The sequence below is a fragment of the Poecilia formosa genome, unplaced genomic scaffold (genome assembly GCF_000485575.1).
Source record: "Poecilia formosa unplaced genomic scaffold, Poecilia_formosa-5.1.2 Scaffold468, whole genome shotgun sequence".
Classification (NCBI taxonomy): Eukaryota; Metazoa; Chordata; class Actinopteri; order Cyprinodontiformes; family Poeciliidae; genus Poecilia; species Poecilia formosa.
The window spans coordinates 318,953-341,261 of NW_006800407.1; the positions used below are offsets into that span (position 1 = coordinate 318,953).

The window sequence follows — 22,309 nt, forward strand, 5'->3', positions numbered from 1 at the left end:
AGATTTCTGGAAGTTTGTTCCAGATTTGTGGTGCATAGAAGCTGAATGCTGCTTCTCCACGTTTGGTTCTGGTTCTGCATGCAGAGCAGAACCAAAAGACCTGAGAGGTTCTGGAAGGTTGATACAACAACAGCAGAACTTTAAACCATTCAGTGATTTATAAACTAACATCAGAATTTTAAAGTCTATTCTCTCAGTAAAGGACTGCAAAACTGGGTGATATAGATAGAACTGGAGATGTTCTCTATCTTCCTGGTTTTAGTCAGAAATCTGGAACAAACTTCCAGAAATCTGAAAAAAGCCGAAACACTGATTGATTTTTTTAGGCAGACCCATGAAGACACTATTGCAGTAGCAAACTATTAAAATGCAATTAAACATGAACGCATGAGTTTCTCTAGATCTTGATACTGTTCTATGCTGATTAGGCTGAAGGCACTTCAAACTTTAAAAGATCCAAAAGTCATTGTGCAACAAACAGAAAAGAGATCATTTTAACAGGAGTTCAACCAAATAAGACAGTGTGTGTATGTGTGTGAGGATGTGTGTGTGTGAGCCATGATGCTGCAGTCTATGCCTTATGAATCTGCCCCAAATGTGAATTAGTTTTGCCTTATAATCATCTCAAAGCTGCAGTAATCTCTGTTGCTTGTGTCTTTTGTTTTATCCATTTTCCCTCCACTCAACTTTCCAGGCTTGCATATTCTATGAGCAGGCAGCTTCTTTTGCAATGACTTTTTGTAGCTTACACTTTTTATGACAATTAGCAATCAAAGAGACCAACATCAACTGTTATGGAGAGTGAACTACAAAAACTTTATCAATCAGTTTGATCAGTTTCAGCCAGTAAATATTTTCTGGAAAGACATGAATTTACTACCTTATTTTAGAAAGCAGACTTACTTCTTTTGAAATATTTCAACATGATTAATTATTATTTTCATCCATATTTCCTTTAAGGAATGAATGATTATTCTATTTCACATATTAAAAATCCTTTCAATGTGGTCTTATGCAATATTCACATTTTCTGGAAAACAAACATCAGCTTTATGCCATATTCACCAAAATGAACCAAGACCAGAGCTTATATGATACTTCATATTTTTTAACAGAATGGCTGAAATAGTGAAACATTATTCTGTTATGTTGAAGCACATCCGGGCTGCGCAGTTGGTAGAGCTGTAGCCTTGCACCAAGAAGGTTCTGGGTTTGATTCCCGGTCTGGGGTCTTTATGCATGGAGTTTGCATGTTCTCCTTGTGCATGCGTGGGTTCTCTCCAAGTACTCTGGCTTCCTCCCACAGTCCAAAAACATGACTGTCAGATTAATGATTAATTGGTTTCTCTAAATTCTCCCTAGCTGTGAGTGTGTGTGCATGGTTGTTTGTCCTGTCTGTCTCTGTGTCCCTATCCAGGGGGACCCCGCCTCTCGCCCGGAACGTTAGCTGGAGATTACCACCAGCAACCCTCCCGACCCCACTAAGGGACAAGGGAGTACAGAAGATGGATGGATGAAGCACATCCGGATATTGGTTGTGCTGAATCGTTGTTTTCCGACAGGGGGCAGTAGTGTACCCGGTAGTACCTCCGCTTCTTGCTCGCAGAGGAAGAAGCAGTTGCTCTCCACTCCTCGCTCGGTGAACGTTCTTTCTTTCCGGAGAAGATGGCGGACCTAGAAGGTGAGTGTGCAACACATTCTGTGGGGCAGGGGCAGTTTTTACTTCTTCTCCTGGTCAAATAATGATGTTTTAACGCCTCCCTTTAACGCGGGGTTTTATTGCCAGTAAAGCGTCTCTCTGTGTAATTTAGCTGCTTTTATTGTGGCGAGGAAAGCGGATTTCGGAATTTGGTCTGAGGTGCAGCTTAGATTAATAGTTGTGTTTTTACAGCCATTCTGCAAAAATAAATCTCATCCAAATCTCAGTATTTAGATCAGCGTATTGTGATGAAATAGCGTGGCGTCTTTTATTAATCGTGATTTAGGCGCATGAACTGTTAATGCGTGAAACAGGAAACACGTGGTGAGTCATTTTGATCAAGCAGGCTCTAAACTGTATAAAAAATTATATGAAATTGATTGCATTGCTATTTTGAAAGTGAAAGCGTTATTTTACTATAGTTTGATCTGTTGTGGTTATTGACTTGTAAAATACAAACTAGATCAGCTTTAAAATGGCTAATAAACCAGGAGCCGAACACGCTGTTGCTGTGTTTCTGAGATCACCAGAGCTGTGGAAACGATGTCTCAGAAGTAGCAACTCTTTCAGTGTGGGGTTGAATGTTCAGTGGCCTGTTAGCTGGGAGCGTTAGCCACCACGTGTTGCAAGCACGTGGAGACACCACGTGGGCCTCTGCTTAGAACCCACGAAGAAGAAGCTGAAGTTAGCGTTGATAGCAGGATTTCCGTGGTGTTCTTAAAGCTTTCAGTTTAAAGCAATAACAACTATAAATAAACATTCCCATTTATAATGCGCTTCCTCAGGACACCAGTCATATGAAGAAGTATAATTTGTATCACTAAACTACTCACAGTAACTGCATTTAATTTATTAATACACTTATTGACTAAAAATTAAAGTAAATAAACTTCAATTATAACGATATGGGCAGTTTAAAAAATATATATTTAAAAAATATTTTAAAATATAAATTTTTAAATGTTACTAATTGAAATTTATCAGCTCTTAATGAATGTGAATGAGCAGGAAAACTGACTGATGGCTTCTTTTCAGTATTTTTTAACCAGATTTTCTGTTTTTTTATTTTATTTTTTAGCTTCAGTAAAGAAAAAGAAGAAGTCAAAGAAGGTTTTGGAAGAATCTGTTGGGGTTTGTAGAAAAACTTGACTTGAAGCTTCAGGTTTTCAGAGCCCCTCCCCTGGCCGTTTCTGAACAGTCTGCTTGTGTTTCCTAGGAGATCCAACAGAGTGGGGACTTCTTCATCCAGCCAGAGTCAATCGCTCCCTCCCTGGACACATCACAGTGGCCCCTCCTACTGAAGGTCAGGCCCAGGTGTTCCTGCCCTGATGGGGGGGGGGATTTTAGTTTTTGTTGTTTCAGAACCATGTGAGATGATGAAGCGGTTTATCCATTCTCTGAGTGCCGCCGCCCCGTTCAAGTCGCTGCCCTTGCTTCCGTTCTGGGGCGGGGCCGCTTCATGGGGGGCTGGAGTTTTTCCAGCGTTCTGCCGGATTACAACCAGCAACCTCACGGAGTGTGACTGGACGCGGCCACGGCCAAGACGACTTCCTGTTCTGATCACATTTAAATAATTTATTCATAAAGCAAGTTATTCAGCTGGATATGATTTTAGTTGTCTAAATGTAGCAGCCTCTTTAACCTGTGGACTGATTTACCATCAGAAGAGTTGTAGTCAGAGCCGAGATGGAGTTCAGGGGTTGGTTCTGAAGAAGGAGCTTCAGAAAACAAATGCTCTAATTGGAACAACTTGGTGCATTCAACCAGAAAAGAGAAAAATTGATTCACTTACGAATCGCAATTCCTAGTCCTGGAGATTTTGGATCGATTCTAAATGCTCCAAAATTTATGTTTGGCATTTTTTCCGCTCCTATTTGCCAGTCATTGTATATCACATTATTCTCCACTGGGCCACTGTAGAAGGCTGGCTCACCCACTACTTGAGTAATTATTTATTTAATTTAAGAAAAAGCCAGGCAGCTAAGCTAACTTCACATTGGTCAGTTAAGTTGCAGGATTTGATGCACAAGCCTGTTTTTGTTTTCAATATGAACTGATGGAATTGGATCCAATATGGAACCTGAGAAGTTTTAAATGTTCTTTTTGTTTAAACTTACTTAATTTCAACAGAATAAAGAGTTTGAATAGAAAAAAAAGTTTTTGAGTGAAATCATAACCCTAAAAATAAAAATAAAAAATCTGGATGAAATCACAAGACACTGAAACTTCTGCATCTGTAGTGTGAACATGGCAGAACTCCTGGCTTCTTAATGAAAATATAATGTAGTATTAAGATGGAGGATCTTCAGTTGTGCAGACTCCCAGATCAGAGAGTTGTAGCCGTTTTCTCAACAAATCATTTAACAATCTGTGAATCAATGGTAAAGACATTTCCTGTTTTTCCTACAGAATTTCCACAAGTTGAACATCCGAACAGCTCATTACACGCCCATCCCATGCGGCAGCAACCCTCTGAAGAGGAACATCACCGACTATGTCAAGTACGGTAACGTCACCCTGAGCTTTCTGGGCCAGTTCTGGCCCAAACCCGGTTCTGACGGCGATGCATCTGCTCCACCAGGTCGGGCTTCATCAACCTGGACAAACCGGCCAACCCGTCGTCTCATGAGGTGGTGGCGTGGATCCGGAGGATCCTGCGGGTGGAGAAGACCGGTCACAGCGGAACGCTTGACCCCAAGGTCACTGGCTGCCTGATCGTCTGCATAGATCGAGCCACGCGATTGGTCAAGTCTCAGCAGAGTGCCGGTGGGTTCCCTTCACCAGCTGCCTATGATTACTGTTAGTCTGCATGAGCCACGTCAAACAGCCGCATCATCAGGACAGAGAGTTTGGTTTAGGATTAAAATCCCAATTTTTTTCACATTTAATCTCCTTTTAATACATTACATCTATCATTCATCTATCATTTGGAATTAAGGTAATTCCAAATGATAGAAAATATTTCCAAAAACTGCCTTTTATGTCGATCATTCAGGTCTATTTATTTGACCTGAATTCAAAGGCCAAATAAACAGAAACTTGGTCACATGCTTGCTAAACAAGATGGCTGAACTACAGAAACCCGAAGAGTTCATTAGTGGGGGGAGAAAAAAAATCCAGATTTTCTAAAAACAGAAGATGTGATTAATCAGTAAAACAGACGTACTGGTCAGTGAAACATGACGGAATGTTTTCATTTAAAACATGGTGAAGGTCGTGACCTTCTCTCTGCTCTGATTCCAGGTAAGGAGTATGTGGGAATCGTCCGGCTGCACAACGCAATCGAGAGCGAGCACGTTCTGGCCCGGGTGAGCCTCCAGTTTGAATGCAAATATAACACAGTGTCACATGACACAGTTAGAGAAGATGTTGATCGCTGCTGACTGGTCATCCACAGGCCCTGGAGACGCTGACCGGAGCCTTGTTCCAGCGTCCGCCGCTGATCGCTGCAGTGAAACGTCAGCTGAGAGTCCGGACCATCTATGAGAGCAAGCTGATCGAGTACGACCCAGAGAGGAGGCTGGGTGAGGAGCTGCTTCTTCCCCGGGTCATTCCAACTGGTCCTGGTCCAGATGAAGCCTGGAGCCGTCCTGAGTCAGAACCAGCCTGGACCGATCTGGAGCCCAGTGATGCAGTGATGACTTCATCACCTCCATTTCAATCTATCTGTCTTTTCCAACAGGCATCTTCTGGGTCAGCTGCGAGGCCGGGACCTACATCCGGACCCTGTGCGTCCACCTGGGGCTGCTGCTGGGCGTCGGGGGGCAGATGCAGGAGCTGCGGCGGGTCCGCTCCGGAGTCCTGGGAGAGAAGGTCAGGAGGAGTTCTGGTTCCGGCCAGAAGTCCAAAGCGTTGAGTCCAGCTCTGCTGTTCAGTGCCGAGTTGATAATTAGCCTTTGGAAGAAGGAAGAGCAGCGGAGACACGGCGGCCGGAGCGTCCCGACCGCCGAGGCTCAGCGCTGCCAACATCGCTCATGTCCAGTGTGGCTGTATGCTTGCAGGACAACCTGGTGACAATGCACGATGTTCTAGATGCCCAGTGGCAGTTCGACCACAACAAGGATGAGACGTACCTGAGGAGAGTCATCTTCCCTCTGGAGAAGCTGCTGGTGTCGCACAAGCGGCTGGTGATGAAGGATAGTGCGGTGAGTCTTCCTCCCTGGAAACAGGCTGACCTTCCTGTTCATGTTTGTTTTTGGGATCCCCATTAGCCGTTGCCATGACAGTCTCTACTCTTCCTGGCGTCCACAACATAACAAAAAAAATTTTATTACAAAAAATGTTTACACACACAATATAGCATTAGCAACATAGCATTTTGAGTCATAAATGATGTTTATAACACCTTATGTAGTAAAATAATTAAGGACACACAGATCCACTTTATTCACTCCCAATGCTGATGTGAGGTTTAGTATCAACTCGTTCCGTTTTAAACAGAGAAATGAACTGAATTACCGTATTTTCCGCACTATAAGGCGCACCGGATTATAAGGCGCACTGTCGGCTTTTGAGGAAATTGAAGGTTTTTAGGTGCGACTTATAGTGCGGAAAATACGGTACTCATTTATTTGCACCAGTACAGAACACTAGAACAGCTCCACCAGCTGGTCAGACATGGAAAAAACAACTTTCATTTGTTCAGACAAAAACAATAGATTGACTATTTTGGTCGAGCATTTAAAAATAAACTGTAAAAACAAAAAGGTTCAGAAAGAGCAATTATGAATTCGAAATATAATGTAAAATGAATAATAAAGCACGACGTTCAGAGCTCAAAGTGTATAATTAGACTGAATAGATCTGCACTCATGGAATGGAACATTGTCACTGATATCCCATCTTGAATTTTTTTTTTTTTTTTCAGAATCGGGTCTGATGTAGATGTTAATATCAGATTGGTGCCTCTCTAAAACAGGTCTTGTATTAAAATAGTGTAAAGTTTGGCTAAATAAAAGTTGGTTGTATAAAACATTTCGTATCTTGGATAATGTTTCTCTAAAAAAAATCAAAGTATAAAAGTGCAGTGTGACCCTCATCCTGCTGGTGTTTGGATCAGTTCTGTGGTTGTGACCTCTGACCCGGCTCCGTCTGCAGGTCAACGCCATCTGCTACGGCGCCAAGATCATGCTGCCCGGCGTGCTCCGCTATGAAGACGGCATCGAGGTCAACCAGGACATCGTCGTTATAACAACCAAGGGCGAGGCCATCTGCACAGGTGAGAGCGGGTTGGTCAGCGGGTTGTCATGCCAACGCCACATGATGATCTGAGTAGATGCAGCAGCTTTCGGGCCGTGATGACCTGCTATCTATCACCCTTACCTGATGGCTCCTCGGTTAGCCTGCCGTCTGGTCAGACTGATCGCTAACTAGACTGAAGCCTGTCCTCTTCCTGCAGCCGTGGCTCTGATGACCACAGCGGTGATCTCCACCTGTGACCACGGAGTTGTAGCCAAGATAAAGAGGGTGATCATGGAGCGGGATACGTACCCCAGGAAGTGGGGCCTGGGGCCCAAGGTATGAGGAAGAGCCTTTAGTTTTCTAATGGTGTTTTTCTAAGTGAGCGCCACCAGGGGGCTCTAGAGAGGCCTCAGAAAGTTGGAGGGGAAAAACAGGCCAAAAAATAAAATAAAATCTGTTTTTCAATTATCCTAAAATATAAGCTAAAGTAACTTATTGAAATTTTTATCATTCTGGAAATGTTCATAATATTTTTATTCTTATTATGATTAAAGTGATAAGAACTATTTATGACTTGTATCCCCATAAACACAAATGATGCTCTTGAAAAACATTCTCATTTGTGACGAGGTTCTTTGGACACAAGTCACTTAAAGGAGAGAGATTTATATCACTAAACTGCATTTAATCATGTGTTCAAATTGAACATATGATGCCGTATATATGGCATCATATGTAACAAAAACAGAACTGCTGTTTGTATGTTAGGTTTAGGACTAAGGTGTGAATTGTGTCTTGGTTAAGGTTAGGGTTAGGCTTTAGAAAATAATTGGAAATCAATTTAAAGTCCCTGTAAGACATGAAAACATGCCTGAGTGTGTCTGTGACCTCTGGTCTGATGCTGTGTGAACCAGGCGAGCCAGAAGAAGATGATGATTCAGAAGGGCCTCCTGGATAAACATGGTAAACCCAACGGCAGCACGCCTCAGGACTGGAAGGACCAGTATGTTGACTACAGGTACCCTGCACTCACTGCTGGCCCCTGCTGGTGGCCCTCGCTCACTGCAGAGAGTTATCCCTCTCTGAGCTGCCGTGCTCTCTGAGGGAGTCGCTCTGCTACATGAATCTCTGCTCGGAGCCTTGGCCCCTGGCCAGCAGCAGCTGGGGGCCCCGCTCCCCAGAGAACAGTCTCAGCTGTTTCAGGCCCTGAGGCAGTTTAACGTCAACATGTGTTTTTCTCTGCAGCGCCTCCAGTGTGGCAGCATCAGGCGACGCCTCGGCTAAGGTGAGATCACACTATCGCTTTAGAGCGATGGTCTTTAGGTGTGCTGTCATAACAAGCTACCTGTGTGAGCAGCAAGATAATATGGCAAGCTGATTTATCATTTAATCAATATTTCATTGACTGCCATTTAAATAATTAAACCCTTCATTGTTAGTTCTAGATGGAAGGAGTGTATTTGTGGATAGATGCACTCAGCATACATTACAAACGTCATGGCGAAATGTTAGCTTTTGGTTAAGGTTTAAATCGTCTCACAGCTGAGAGTCCAGACCCTGAAGCAAAGTGTAGAACAGGGCTGTGGACATAGAGGAAGATATATCTATATTATGTTTTTTAATGTATTTATTTATTTTGAGGCTGGACAGAAAATAATCTGTTGTTCCCATGAAAGAAGAATTTAATGACTTTTATTCAAATAGGAATGGTAATTTGTTTATTTTTGATTCAGAAAAATGGTTCACTTTTCAAATTGATTGATGGATATTTAGTTTACAGATCCTCTCGTGATATTAAATGTCTTGTCATGCTTGAGGCAGAAAACTGTCTGTACACAGTGAAAGCACCGGATAGTTAATTTTTCCTGAAGTTTGATCAGCTGTGATCATGACGTTCTTGCAGAGGAAGAGAGAGTCAGCAGAGAGCGACAGTGAGCCGGCCCAGCCCAGCACGCCGTCTGCTGAGGACGTCAAGAAAGAAAAGAAGAAAAAGAAAAAGGAGAAAAAAGCAAAGCTAGAGGAAGCCGAGACGGAAAAGACCGAGGAGGAGCCCGACACGCCGGTGAGTTGGAGTGGACCTCCTCAGTCTGTGAACATGACCTTTTACCAGAACTCACTGAAGTGTGTGTGATCCAGGTCGCCGAGAAACCCAAGAAGAAGAAGAAGAAACAGAAGGAGAGCGAGCTGGCGGAGTGAGCGGCGCCTCGTTCTTCCAGCCAGCCAGCTGGAAGGGAATCTCAGCACAATGTGCTGCAGCAGCTGTACTGCTGGACATGAGGACGGTGTTAGCTATGGACATGAGTGGAGACCTGTCTCAGTACCAGAACAGTCCAGAGGTCCGGTCCAGTTCGGTCCAGTTCCAGCAGCTGTACTGGTTTTCTCTCTGCCTTCCGTCCTCAGACAGGACAGACCATCATGTAGTCGACATGGAAACGGAAACGCCCTGCGCTGTTCATGGAGGTGGAAGAAGACATTTGCTCATGAAATCTATCAATTTACTTCAATCTGTAAATATTTAACTTTTTTATTTTGAAATAAAAATGTATTCTGTATTTGTCCTCACTGGTTTTCAGAGAATGTGTCAGACTGGTGATGTCTGCTCCTTAATCTGCTGGGGTATAGCAGAACCAGGGCTGCTTCTGATTTAACTAGACCGATTTAATATGGAAATGCTCAATATTTGAATTTTCAGCTTTTAACTCGCATCATTCCGTATAAACAGATCAGAGCAGCAACAAGACATGAATTAAACTCCAGGCAGAAAAAGAAAAAAAGCCAAAGATGAGCGTAAAACAATTAGTTTGACATCAGGGTTGAACTGATAACTGCCAACACATCACTGGAGAGAAGAATAAATGAATCTTTATGGATTTGGTAGTACAGTAAAACGACAGATTCAACACAACTGGATTTAAAAATGTTTTTTTTGATTAGAGGTTGTCCAGGAGAGGAGTAACCAGAAAACACTTAACTAATGCAGGGGACAAAAAAATAGGACAACCTGCATTTCTGCCATATACTTTGACAGGCGAGTATTTAAAAATGACTACACTGAAAAATGTTAGTAATTCATGGAAACACTGATGATACTAAACATATTTAAAAAATATTTCAGGAGAGGAACAATTCAAATGGCCACCACACAGGTGCACCGCTGCAGTGAATTGATTTTCAATGAGTTTTTAAAACTGAGGATTTTGTGTCTGAGGCATCAGAAAGATGAACTGAAGTGTTTATTTTGTCAGGACCAAAATAACAAGGAGAGGCTGCAGTAGTTAAAAGGTCCACATTTATTGAGTATTCCTTCATTAGGAAGATTTAAATAGTGTGAGGTACGTATCACAACAGTAGTCAAAATGTGAGTCATACTTAGAAATAATAACCAGAACCACAGGAGAAATATTTACAAAATATAGTGTTTCTTTTTACAAGATTTAGACAACAGACAAAAATAAAGTATTTTACTGATGACAAAAACATTTTCCAGAAAGATCTCGTTATTGTCTAGAAAAAATAATTTGAGTCTTCCCAGTGATTATTTGTTTCCCAAATAAAAAGAAATCAAAGAAGAACAGACCAGTCATTTTAAAGGCTGTGATACTGAAACACATCTACCAGCTCTGGCTCCTCCAGCAGAACCTTAGATCCCAGCCACCCACCTGTGGCAGGTCAAAGTAAATATGCATTTAGAAACTTTTTCAAAGTAAATGAAAAACCACTGTTCCATTCTAAATGGGGTAACTTAACAGTAACCAGTTACACTTTCAAAATAAAATACCCAACAATGGCGGTTATTCCTGGAAAGGGTTTCAGCAGGAGACAAAAAAAAGAAAAATAAACCAAGAAGGTGAGACCAGGCAGATTTTGAAAACCAGCCTGTCTCCTGTTGATCTGCTGTGACAGACGGCCGGCAGTCAGATAGTGAACAGTCACTGCGGATCACTAAGCCACTTCTCAGACAAAACAATCAGTGTCGGCCAAATCGGCAGGCCAGACCCTTTAAATATTGGTGAACAGCCAAAAACTGCAACCAGTGCAATCAAACTTCAATAAAAACAATCACTCAGCACATAAAGGTTCTTCATTAAAAACATAAAGAAGTGTAACATAAAACTTCAGGCACTAGCAGGTTTCTTTAGCACATTGTATAAAACAGACATCTTCTAGAGAGCTGTTTGTTTTTAGTGTTTGATGTATTAAGAGGCAAACAGAAAAAATGAGCTAGATGAACTCTGCCAGGTATCTTCCTCTGAATGTGGTCCATGTTTTCTGGCTACATGCAGAAGATGAGCAATCTGGAACCAACCAACCTCAGCACCGCTCAGCTGCCTCACTCAGCCTCAGCCACCTTTCAGATTTCTTCTGCTTTTGCATTTTCATCACATTTTAATATCAAAGAGAAGTGACTGAATACAGGAAGCAGCTTCCATGTGATGATTACATTTATCAAGGGAACCAAACCATCCATACCCAGCAGGCCCTGTTAGCTCCACCAAGCCTGATAACTAGTTGTCCTTCACTTACTACTAACAGCTGCCATCAAGTGTTTGTGATAACTGGAAATCACATCCAGTTATGGCTGTGGATGAATTTAGATCCACTCTGCTTTGCAGGAATTGCTTTAATTCAGCCACTTTAGAGGATTTTCAACAACAAGGGAAAGACTGGAGAGGAATGACATCCTGGAGAATTTCAAGGCCAAAGCTGCCACTGCAGAGCAACATCTTCTTTTAGTGTTCTTAAAGGGGCAGTGTTATGTACAATCAACTTTTTTGAGCTTTACATCATAATATAATGTTACTCCCTCATCATACCAGGAGTGTTGACTTGATGCTTTCATGTATTTTTGAGGAATCCTTGAATCTCCCATGGCAACCATTGGGAGGGTAGGGTTAGCGGGAGGTTTAAATGCTTAAACAAGCATCCCCCATTTCCACTCAGCTCCTCCAGACTAGCAGCAGCAGCAGCAATTAGCAAACACCTGGCTGAGCTCATCATAGTTACTGCTACTCAGCGCATTGCTGTTAAAATGGCTGTAAACAGCTTAACAGAAATGATGTGCTGAAGGTCAAGAGTCGGATTGGAAGAGCAGGCGCTTCTTAAAGAGACAGAGGCCCAATTTCAAAGGGTTAAACTGGGAAGTCAGATTTCTTTCAAGACATATTTGATAAATGCAGTATTTTTACAACAACTGAAGGCAACACAGTTACTACACAATGGCAGCATGTGGCAGAAAAATGCCTAATTCTGCCCCTTTAAGTTTAAACAGATTGAGCGTAAACAGCAGGGCAGTGATCTGAGTCGTGCCAGCAAGTCCATCTCTGAATGAATAAAAAAAATGAAGGTTTAGGAGTGGCCTACTCAAAGTCTGGACTTGGATCCAATTGAAATTCAGTGGCATGACCTTAAAACAAGCTGTTCATGATCTCAAATGCCTAGTACTAGCTTCAGTTACTTTTTCACATAAGATCAGGTTTTTTCTCTTAATAAATGAAACCATGATTTGAAAACAGCTCCATCTCTAACGGTCACCGGGAGAGGGAGGCTACACCCTGGACAGGTCACCAGAGGTCATCTTTGTTTTATGATGAAATTCATTTGATGATGTGAATATTTAAAATGTGACAAAAAGCAAGAACCGAAGGAAATCCTTTTTCATTGCACACTAAAGAATAAACTGCATGTCCTTCACAAAGTAAAGAATAATCTCAGTGGTTGGGCAACAACTTCAAACCCACTCAGAGCTGGGAGTGGAGAGTACCGGAGAAGACCACAGGGGGCAGAGCCACAACATCAGCACCCTGAGAACCCGCCCACCTCACAGCCAATCAGAATCCCAAGAATGAGAAGTAGGACTGCACCTGGCCCTGATTGGTTCCACTGGTCAGTCAGAGGGTTTTGGTGCAGCTGTTGGCCCTGGTCTCTAGTCAGACGCAGCCACAGGGGAGCAGGTCTATGTGTGAACTGGTGAGGACTCTGACTTTGTGATTGGTGAGTTTCTGCAGGTCAGAGATCAGCTGCAGCAGACGAGGACTTGGCTTGTTGACAACCAAGCTCGGATCTTTAGGATCTGGCCTGTAAAATGAATCCAGAACTTCCAGAGTGTTGAGATGCTGGAGCCGATGGAGACCCAGGAAGTCTTCATCGGACGCGTGATGATGTCTGAGGACAAGAATAGAGAGACCGCAGGTTACTATGGGAACCAAAGAGCTCTGTAGCTGCATTTCCATTAACCCTAAAATTACACGAATTAAAATTACAAGAATAAATTTGCTTAATGGAAACACGCCAATTAAAAAAAACTCAATAAAAAGTTGTTTCTTTTAGGATGAGGTGGTTTTCTGGCCGTATTGAAACAGATGTATTTTGCAAAACTGCAGTGGAAATATTATTTTGCATCACAGGAGTCACGTGATCAACAGTTGGATGTTACTACTGGCGAAAACGACAAAGAAGACGACAGGAAGTGGTAGAAAGACGATGGAGTGGCTTATTGTGTGAACAAACTTATTCACTTTTTTAATGGAAACATCTCAGTTGGATGTTGGTTTATTTCTGTTTTTATTTTGGACAATGTGCAGCTGCTTCCACCAGAGCTCTAGCATCACACAGTTGATAAACATTAGTGCGTCGTTCTGTTGAATCCATAACTCTTCTGTAAAATTGGCGATTCCAATTTCCCCAAAACGCTGCATACGTAGCCACTCCCAAGTAGGCGGGGCTTGTTCCTCCAACACTGACACCTCCCCTTATTGGCTGATAAATGATGGCCATTGAATTATGAATATCTCATGTAACAGTTTACATCTGTCGCTGCCATGATTTATAATTAGCTATAGCGAGATCAAGCTTATTTGTATGTGATTTTAATTTTATATATTATTTGACAGAAACAGTAATTGCAAAACTGTCTTTTTTCAAAGTCGGCAGACTATCGACAAAGATTTGCACACATTCGATATGGACATGCAGCTGGTGAGACTGGTGTTTGAGCGTCCCACCTGATGGCCAGCGTCCTCAGGCCAGGGAACAGCTGTGGGAGGAGCCTGACTAGTTTGGAGGAGGAGCTCCATGGCTCCAGGTGCAGGTGCCTCAGGTTGGGAGCTCTGAAGGAGACAATCTGCAGGTCCTCAGGCTGAAGGTCCACACACAGAGTCAGGCTGCGGAGGGAGGATGGGAGGAAGTCAGCATACACCACCAGGGGGTGCCCTCCTGTTTACAGACAACCAGAGGAGTTACATTCAGTATGAAGGCGCTGATTAGGACTGCAGCTGCTGGGTTTGTTGTATAAAGTGAAGCTTGTTGGAGTTTAACTCATCTGTGCTGCATGACATCTAGAAACTGATTTTAAACTAATCTCAAACCTGAAAATCCAAAATGGCTGCTCAAAACATTATCACATATTACTGTACATTCTAATTAATGATGTTTACAAAAAGAAAAGTTTTGTTGGAATTGTTTTTTTTTGTTGTTTTTTTTACCATTTTCTCTACTCCTTGTTCAACGAGAATCTAAAAATACCAATAAATTTGAAAATATTGAATGAAATGACTGAGCAGTTTCATGAAACAAATCTCACTTCTTTAAGTGGACGTGTCCTAAGGAGCTCATTACAAATGGGAATGTTTTTCAAGAGCATTTGTATTTATTGGCTGTGATTGCTGTGTTATGCAGTCACAGTTATCTAAAAGAGAAGTAATACATAGTTCTTATCGTCACTGTTATTGCCATCACAGTAGTACCATAAAATATAGTAATAAACCTTTGTCCATGTTGCCCACCTGTAGTTGGGCGTAATGTTATTTTCTGTTCCAAACTGTCTCATTTCCACAGCAAAGTTTGATATATTTTAATCTTTTATGTGAGAGACTAACACAAAGTAGAGCACAACTGTAAAGAGGAAAAATATATATATATATATTTTAATTCTTTGCAAAAGAAAACTGGTGTTTGCATGCTGCCCTCCTGTGTTGGACTTTGTAGAAGAACCTTTCATTGCCACCATCACTCATGTCTCTACCAGCTGTGTACGGCGAAAGGCAAACATTTATAGGACATTTAATTATAAATCAAAATCTGAATCCTTTATTGTCATTGTGCAAGAAAGCGCAGCAAAACAAAAAATAGTTCAAGCTCAATCAGATTGGATGGAAGCAATCTGAAAACTTCAATTCTAGTCACAGATTCTCAATTGGATTCAGGTCTGTACTTTGACTGCACCATTTTTTTTTTCACATGGACCTGCTTTGATCTAAAGTCGTGGAGAGCTACCCTGCTGTAGCTTTAAGATGCATCCCTTCTCCAACACACCCAGGGCGGAGCCAGGGGGCGGCCACCACCCTGCCAAGTGATTGGTTGCTCCAACTCAAAAGCAGAGCATGCCTCCACAACAAGCAGTACCCCTCCAAAACAGTTGGTGGCAGCAGTGATATATGATTAGACAACATTTATTTTGAAATATAGACATATATTTATTTGCAGTAGTTCAAAAACGACTTTTTATTTTTTCCCCATACCTCTTTACTACTTACTTAATATGTGACCAAAGTCTCCAGTGATAATAACTTGCAGGCCTGATACTGGTCATTTTTAACAGGTTCAGTAACACTGCACCCGTTTGTCAGGTGATAGTTACCGTGCACACTCAGGCTGCAGAGCTGTTGCAGTGATGACAGCCATGTCTGCAGGTGACAGGTGGGTCCGGGTACAGAGTAAAGGTGGAAGACCGACAGGCTGCGGAGATTGGCCAAAGGTTGCAGAACTTCCGGCGTGACTGCAGCATCGTAATTCAGCAGCTGCAGCTCAGACAGCTGCAGGGAGGCACCAGCAGCTGCAGGGGGAACACCAGTCAGTTAGGAGGCTGACATCTTATTCAGAATGCTTATACTGTTTCTTATGTCATTAAAACTGGAGCATGTAGTGCTAATATTGCAGTCTGAAGAAATGCACCGCTAATGTTCAAAAATAACCAATCAGAGCCAGGAGGAGGGGCTTAGCAGTGTCTGTCAACATCGTGTACTCGCTGCTCAATATGCTAATGCCGAACAAACAACTTACAGTTTATCTGCTGTCACAGGTGGTTATGCTAACTAGCCTAAGCATTAGTGATTGGCAATGTTATTTTAAACTAAATGTAATGTAGCAGAGAGCAAAGGGAGAAGGTAAGCATGAGAGTGATTGACAGCTCTAAGACCCTCCTCCTGTCTCTGATTGGTTGTTTCTGACTGAGTGGTTAATTTCTGCAGTTGGTACTGGGAGCACTGGGAAAAGGCAGAGGAGCTTGATTTTTTCCCCACAGATAATCTGTCTTATTCTAACCTGTCACAACATTCTAACAAATATGTAAAAAACATATTTCATGTAAAATACTGCATCTTTAAGTGAAGACACAGTAAAAGGAAGAATCCAGAAATAGAAAAGCTGCACACAGGAAGGCAACCGGATCAAGTGTTGGGATCCAGAAAAACAGGCTTAGGGTGGGTATTATTCTTCATTACAACAGAAGTTTGAACTCCTGCCATGTTTCACAGGCACAAAAACAGTCAGACAAGTTAGCTTTGAAAGACTCACAGTTTTCTTCAGCTAAAAAGTGTCTCCAAACAAGGCTGATTCTTTCAGACGCATGGAAAACTGTCTTTGTGACGTTCCCAGTTCAGGACTTCCAGGAATGCTAGCTAGGACCGAGCTACTGAGTTTTCCAAAAAAGGAGTTCAGAGCAGACAGAGGGATCTGTTAGATAATGGTAGCTCTGAATACACTATTACACTAGACTATTAAAGCAGGACAACTATAATGAACCGCGTCTGAAAACAGCAGTAAAACCATGGTGACGTGGATTTACACAGTGGTGGAGAAAGTACTCAAAAAATGTACTTACAATCCGCAGAGGTCTCCTGCCATCCCTAAAAAAAATAACGCCCTGGGCGGTTGGCCATATTGCCCATGTCAGAAATAACAACTCTACACCATTAAACATAGTAATTAACAACGCTCAACTATGAACACTGTCCAAGGCCCAAAAAGCAAGAAATAACCAAGCAGAAGGAGCACCATGACTGTTTTATAATCCCTCCATGTCTCCCACCATGACACGTGACGAAATCAAAGAGCAATGAGCATGCTCTGTATTCTTACGTTCTTGTTTTATTTGTTCGCTAATTAAATAAATTTTAATGAAATAAAATAGCTACTGCAGTGTACGCAGAGCATTACAAGAACAAAGAACGGCTATCAGTGAGGCTTCAGTCCTATAGGACTTAGTCAAGATCCGTCCAGAAGAATCGTATCGTTCCTGAATGTCATATCACTTTGGTCACAGCGTTGTCCCATATTTGCGACACCTCAGTCAATACCTCCACACAATAATTCAGCGCATGAGTGACACTTTTTTTCATCGTAGATGCAACATGTGTGTCTAAATCAGTACAGCTAGCTTTGCTAGCATCACGTCCACAGATCTTACCTTTCTTTAATCTTTCCTTCCAAGTGACGCTAAAAGTTGGATGAAGTCCCCACCGTCTGTGAAAGCGAAGCGCTGCTGATTTTACATGTCGCCATATCTATGGTTTATGCAGCGCTATTTTATTACTGACGCTCTGAGCGTGCGCTCAGAGGAAACTGATGTGCGCATGTCTTGGACCTGAGTAAAGGTGGAGGCGATGGGTGACACAGACACTAAGTCATGTTATTGCTTGGATTTTACGGCGCCACCTTAAGACCCTGAACTTCACATTTTAACGGAAAAAAAAAAACACAACGCGACTTGGATGTAACGAGTAACGCGACAGTTTTGTAGAAATGTAGTGAAGTAGAAAGTCCAGATATTTACTGTAAAATGTAGTGGAGTAAAAGTAGAAAGTATCCATTATTAAAAATACTTAAGTAAAGTACAGATACACGAAAATTGTACTTAAGTACAGTAACGAAGTACTTGTACTTCGTTACTTTCCACCACTGGATTTACAGTATAAAAAATAGTCACCTCTCTTACAGATTTCTTCGCTTTTGGCTTTTTGTCTCTTAAAACATTCAAACCATTCCAATATCAGAAATGCTAATCTGAGTAAAACCCCATTTATTAAAAAGATAATATCATTTATGACAGGAACCTGCAAAAACAATTTATCCTATTAGTATAGAACTACATTTTCTTTTATAAAATGGAGTAACAACACTCAGGGCTAATTACTGTAAAGCATGGAACAGTCAGATACGTACATAACTCATGTCTGGAAATAATGCAAGAACACATTCTCAAAGTTCAATAAACTTTCAATTATAATGAACATTCAAAACAGGAAATGAAAGACTTGAAATATTCAAAATAAATAAACAAAACAACAGAAAGAATAAATAAAATAAAATTTCTAAATAAAACTATCCTTCAATACAAAGGCTAGCTGAGACCAAAGCACCAGACAGAAGACTTTTATCATCCTTAGAGAGAAAAAGAGAAAGAAAATAATCATGCAAATGGAAATTATCGAACTCGTTTTAATTTATCATGCAATTAATTGATTTATTGCTGATTGCGATGGGCCTATGCCCATATTTAAAGAGCATCTAGAAATAAGTTCATTGACACCTTTCTGTGTTAAATTGGTTACAAAGTCAATCCTGAGATTTTGGGATTCAGGAGGACAACACAGAGAACAACAAACCGGAGAAAACATGGAGACGGTTTTCTGATCTACACTTCTGCTTCTGCTTTCTGAATGTTTGTCAAAGTTTCTCACTAAATTTTGACTGCAGTTTTTTCTCCGAGTGCACAACAGACCATTTCCAGAGGGCTGAGTCCTTTCTTAATCTTAACTTGGCTTACTTCCGACCAGAGTTCCCACAGCACCAAAGCTGATTTTAAAAAATGTTCACCTATATGGGACCAGGATCACATCATCTGCCCAGCTTTCTAACCACACAGCCAGTCAGATTTAACGAGGAGCGGCAAAAGCAAATGAAGTGGATTAGCGGATTTAGCAACAACTGACGGTTTCATCCATTTGTTGAAACAACAAATAAAATGTTGTTTCAACATGTTTGAACCATTAGCATGTCAAGACAGTCATGAGATTGCCATGTAGTGACAGTCTTCAGTCAGAGGACTCTTTAGATTCATTTCAAAACTGACTGCTACTGGAGACCCTTCCTGGCCCCAGCATCAACATTCATAACAACTATCTGAAGATTCTTGGTGATATAAGTAACAGCATTTAAGTTTCCTTTGGAATAAATGTTTTGAATTGAAAATCACTGATGATTAAACCTGCTTTAAAAATACCAAAGATGACAATTTGGCAAACAGAACCTGGTATTTGAGCTCCAGAAAGCTGCTGCCTGTAAACATGATAACATGATCGTGTGTCGGCTCCTTGCTGGATTTGTCTGACTTTTCATCTTCTGGAGATGCTAAATAAAAACAGACTAAACTTTGACACACCATGAGATAAAATCAGAAAAGGTATTGATCCAAACTGTTTTAGTCTTGCCGTTTAGAAGGGGCATGTCAGGAAATTAGTTTTGGAAAAATCTTTCCACATTATTGTAAATGTTTGGCATTTTATTTTTGCTTATTTCATGTCTCTTAAAATCACGAATCATCCCTCTGCCATTCGCTCTGGATGCCAAAGTTTGCACAATGTAACGCAGACAAGGAAAAAGTCATCAAAGGAAAACTTAAATGTCCTTCGAGAATCTGATGAATTTCCCAGAATGCATTGCTCTGAAAGCCGGTCTGGTCTCCTCTTTGTACAGTTTAAATAAAGGAGTGGCTGTGGCATGCTCAGGGCTGTGTGTTGACTGAGTCTCTGTTCTGTTGGACTGTATGGATTTTATGTCATGGTTGTGTGATTTCTCTAACTGAATGCAGGTACCACTCTGGAATATTTTCCATTTCTGGACATTCCGCTGTGGTCACAGATTTCATGAAGGTTATTGGATTTCATTTAGCTGCAGGTGGGTGTGTCATGTCAGTTATACAGTTAATGTTTTTTTATCAGTTCTATTTTAAATAAATTAATTGTATCTTGAAGTGTTTACTTATTAATTTGGCTCATGTTTTATAGTTTCAGATGAACTGAGTGCTGTTCCCTTACTTTGAGTTGAGATGAGTTTATGTTAGTCAGCTCAGACCAGAGGGCCTGCAGAGGGTCTTGTAAGGGCAGACCAATTTTTATTTATTTATTTTGTTTGTTGTGTCTTTCGCAGCCCTCTCTGTGAAGCATGGGGGTGGAAGCATTCTGCAAATGGGGACGGGAGGACTGCATCACATTGAGAAGAGGATGGATGGGGAAAACGTATCACGAGGTTCTGGGCAACAACCTCCTTCCCTAAGAGAGAGCATTGAAGATGGGTCATGACTGGGTCTGACCCCAAACACGCAGCCCGGCTCTGTAGGGAGCATTTAGTGGTCCTGGAGTGGGCCAGCCAGTCTCCAGACCTGAACCTAATGGAAAATCTTTGGAGGGAGCTGAAAGTCTGTTGCCCAGCAACAGATTTGTGTGGAGGAGTGGACCAGATCCCTGCTGCAACACCAACCTGATCAAGAACTACAGGAAACATCTGATCTCTGGATCTGTAAACACAAGATTCTGGACTAAATACTAAGTTCTGTTTTTCTCTTGGATCAAACACTTTTTTACACCAATAAATATTTTTATATTAACTTGATTGACAGACTAGGTCTTTTTTTATCTTTGTTTACATTATCACTGTGTGATGTTATGACTGTTCTTATCATTAGGTCTACTTCCCCACAGATGCAGAAAATGCAGGTTGACATTTTGACAGCAGTTGATCAGGTTCTCATTAACATTCTCGTTTCTTATGTCCTTGTGGGAAGATATAAATTTCAGTCTTAAGTAGAGGTGAATCTGAAACTAAAGAATGGAGCTTATCGATCTGATACCGATACCGACTTAGCAGCGATATTACCAATATTTTGGATTGACCCGCCCACCTCCAGTCTGAAGGTATAGGTTTCCCCTTTTGTTTACCTGGGCCAGTGGCCGGGCAGAAGAAGTCCTGAGACAGTCTTTTGTAGTTTATCATGGTCCAGGACAGGGAGTTGAGGTTAACCAGCTGAGAGAGGACACCTCTGAGCGTTGGGATCTTCAGACAGCCATCATGGTGCAGGACCAGAGACCTGAGACGAGTCAGCCGGGAGAGGCTGGCCAGCAGCTGGGAGGGAGGACAGGCCAGCTGCACATTACACAGACTGAGCTGGGTCAGCTGCTGACCCAGAGGAAGGAGGAACTCCAGGTTCACCAGCGGCTCTGAACAGGCTGTGAGAGTCAGGCTGTGTACGTGGCGGAACCGCTTCAGCTCCTGGACGTCGCTTCCCCTCCAGGTGTCCAGCCGCAGGGCCTGGAGTAGAGGCAACCAGACAGAGAGCAGCTTCAGGTCCCTCTTCCTCCCTCCCCGCAGGGCGACGCTGTCCAGCTGCCTCCGAGCGAGGCTCCGCCAGAAGGCGCGGTTGTACCGGGACAGGTCCTTCAGCACCACGCTGAAGCCCCGCCACAGAGGCCGACATTCATCCAGCAGCTGCTTAAAGTGAGAACATGTGCAGCGCATACTCAGCTTGTCCTTCCAGGACAGAAAGCTGAACACCTGCAGCCATAGTTCGTTGGGAAGCTGGAGAGCCGACGTCATTGTCAGAACCAACGGAGAAAGCAGGCGGTACAGACGGCCCTGTGGCAAACGGACACGAGTCTGGTCGACTACTCACTTGTACTCTGGATTCTTGTTTCACTTCACCTACGAGCTGAAGTTCGCTTCTCCGAGGATGCTCGGACTTTCTCCCAACTTCCTGCTTGCGTCATTGGGTTGCGAATCTGCGTAAACCAGAAGACGTCACTCCGCCGTGGTTTGCCGAAGGTTTATAATGTCTGAACTGGGACAGAAGTAGGGACATTTCAAAAGACACGACATATAGTAGCATACATTATGGATTTGTTGTTTTTTTATTTTATTTTGAACCTTTGAAACAATGGTTAACTCCGGTTTATCCGTTCTGCTGGAACAACAATTCGGTGAATATTAATAGAAAATTTGTCTGCACTGATATGGGGTTCCATTTGTGCCAAAGTTGATGAGGTTATCTTAACAATATTACGTCGAATTTCTCCACTAGATTTTGTGAAATACAAATAAAATGAAGCAGATGAATCAGATGTCTACTGACTACTAAAAAGGGTCAATGGAAAAAAATTACGAAATGGGATTTTTTTTTGTTAATTTGTTGATATTTCTGCGGTTTACCTGGTAAAGACTGAAGTTTAAGTTGAAAGTGCAGAAATATCGAAAATAAAGTTGCTATATTGAGATCAGAGTGTTCAAAGTACACAGTCATAGACCTGTTACGTGACAGCCATGGTTTTGTGTAACATTATAAAGTAAATAGGATTTATTATCCAAGGAATTCTTTCAGCCCAG

General features: G+C 42.0%; 2 protein-coding genes across 2 annotated transcripts; one reads left to right on the plus strand and one right to left on the minus strand.

The window, feature by feature from the left end:
- The first annotated feature begins 1,578 nt into the window (after positions 1-1,578).
- Positions 1,579-9,432, plus strand: dkc1 (dyskeratosis congenita 1, dyskerin). The gene is made up of 15 exons (XM_007578153.2): positions 1,579-1,681; positions 2,778-2,830; positions 2,916-3,002; positions 4,109-4,200; positions 4,281-4,465; positions 4,943-5,007; positions 5,097-5,223; positions 5,382-5,512; positions 5,701-5,844; positions 6,797-6,917; positions 7,098-7,216; positions 7,795-7,898; positions 8,126-8,165; positions 8,784-8,942; positions 9,017-9,432. Exons 1-15 carry the CDS (start codon positions 1,666-1,668, stop codon positions 9,074-9,076), a joined length of 1,503 nt encoding a protein of 500 aa, XP_007578215.1. The 5' UTR covers positions 1,579-1,665; the 3' UTR covers positions 9,077-9,432.
- Positions 9,433-10,150: 718 nt separating this feature from the next.
- Positions 10,151-22,251, minus strand: LOC103156186 (uncharacterized). Its single transcript, XM_007578155.2, has 4 exons — positions 20,872-22,251; positions 15,516-15,710; positions 13,882-14,092; positions 10,151-13,042 (listed from the first exon to the last, which is right to left on the minus strand). The coding sequence occupies exons 1-4, from the start codon at positions 21,524-21,526 to the stop codon at positions 12,808-12,810; spliced, it is 1,296 nt and encodes a 431-aa protein (XP_007578217.1). The 5' UTR covers positions 21,527-22,251; the 3' UTR covers positions 10,151-12,807.
- Between the last annotated feature and the right edge of the window lie 58 nt (positions 22,252-22,309).